This window comes from Anoplophora glabripennis, unplaced genomic scaffold (assembly GCF_000390285.2).
Source record: "Anoplophora glabripennis isolate ALB-LARVAE unplaced genomic scaffold, Agla_2.0 scaffold7632, whole genome shotgun sequence".
Taxonomy (NCBI): domain Eukaryota; kingdom Metazoa; phylum Arthropoda; class Insecta; order Coleoptera; family Cerambycidae; genus Anoplophora; species Anoplophora glabripennis.
In genome coordinates, this window is record NW_019423707.1 from 523 (window position 1) to 1,587 (window position 1,065).

A 1,065-nucleotide genomic window follows, 5' to 3' on the forward strand; every position below is an offset into this window, starting at 1 on the left:
CCGGATGTAAAATTTTCTGCCGAATACATTCCGCGGGTAAAAAATATAGGGTCCCATTTAAAATTATGAAGTTGGCCTTCATTTGACTTTCAAGATCACTGTTGAGACCAAATTTAAGGTAAAGTACCACTTTCCCTCAATGAACTGAGCAACTTTCATTTAGATCAATTTTGGATCGGAGGCTTCACTATTGGCCAACTACCTGTTGTCTACAAATAAATAGCTTGTATAAGATTACGTCCTTTTCATTAAAGCAAAATTTCAGGCATAAGCATTCTGTATCAGAAACCGACAAAAGCACCGCCTGGCTTCTTCTCTTTCGCTGATCCTTTTGCTTTCGAAGTGTGGAGATTGCTGGTGCTGGCCTGTGTCGGAGTTTCTTTTGTCCTATTCGTGGTTGGGAGGATATCGTCTTCAGAATGGGAAAATCCCTATCCATGTATTGAGGAACCAGAGTATTTAGTTAACCAACTCGACTTGAGGAACTGCGCCTGGTTTGTGACTGGTTCCATTATGCAGCAAGGATCAGAAATTGAGTTAAAGTTAGTACAGTATTATATTTTCCCAACTATTCATAAACAGAAACATGGTTTGATTAACGCAAGTGAATTGTTGCAGATCTGTAGCTACTAGAATGGTTGCAGGAATGTGGTGGTTCTTCACTTTGTTGATGGTTTCGAGCTATACCGCGAATTTGGCTGCTTTTTTAACCACGGAAAGCCCAGATCCTCATTTTAACAACCTTAGAGAACTCGTAAATAACGCAGAAGAAAAGGGCATCAAATACGGAGCTAAATTAGATGGAGCCACAGCAAACTTTATCAGGGTAAATTCGGTCTAGTGTAATAATACTAACATTCTAAACATTCTAAACATTCAGTGGCGGAAGTTCAAAATTTGGACTCCCTTGCAAAATTCGATTCGGGCTACTTCCACAACCTACGGTTGAATTGGGTTGACTTTTTTTATTAAAAATAATCATTGTAGCAAAAATTTGCTGTAGTAGGTGCAACCCCAAAAAATGCGAAATTTCTTATATCTGATTTTTCCCAATTTTGTTTGAAT

General features: G+C 38.5%; 1 protein-coding gene across 1 annotated transcript; it reads left to right on the forward strand.

The window, feature by feature from the left end:
* Positions 1-265: 265 nt before the first annotated feature.
* LOC111693067 (glutamate receptor ionotropic, kainate 1-like) lies at positions 266-826 on the forward strand (the record flags this gene model as incomplete). The annotated part of the gene is made up of 2 exons (XM_023457199.1): positions 266-542; positions 619-826. Coding segments are annotated over 2 exons (485 nt in total), but the record flags the coding sequence as incomplete, so codon positions are not given.
* Positions 827-1,065: the final 239 nt, after the last annotated feature.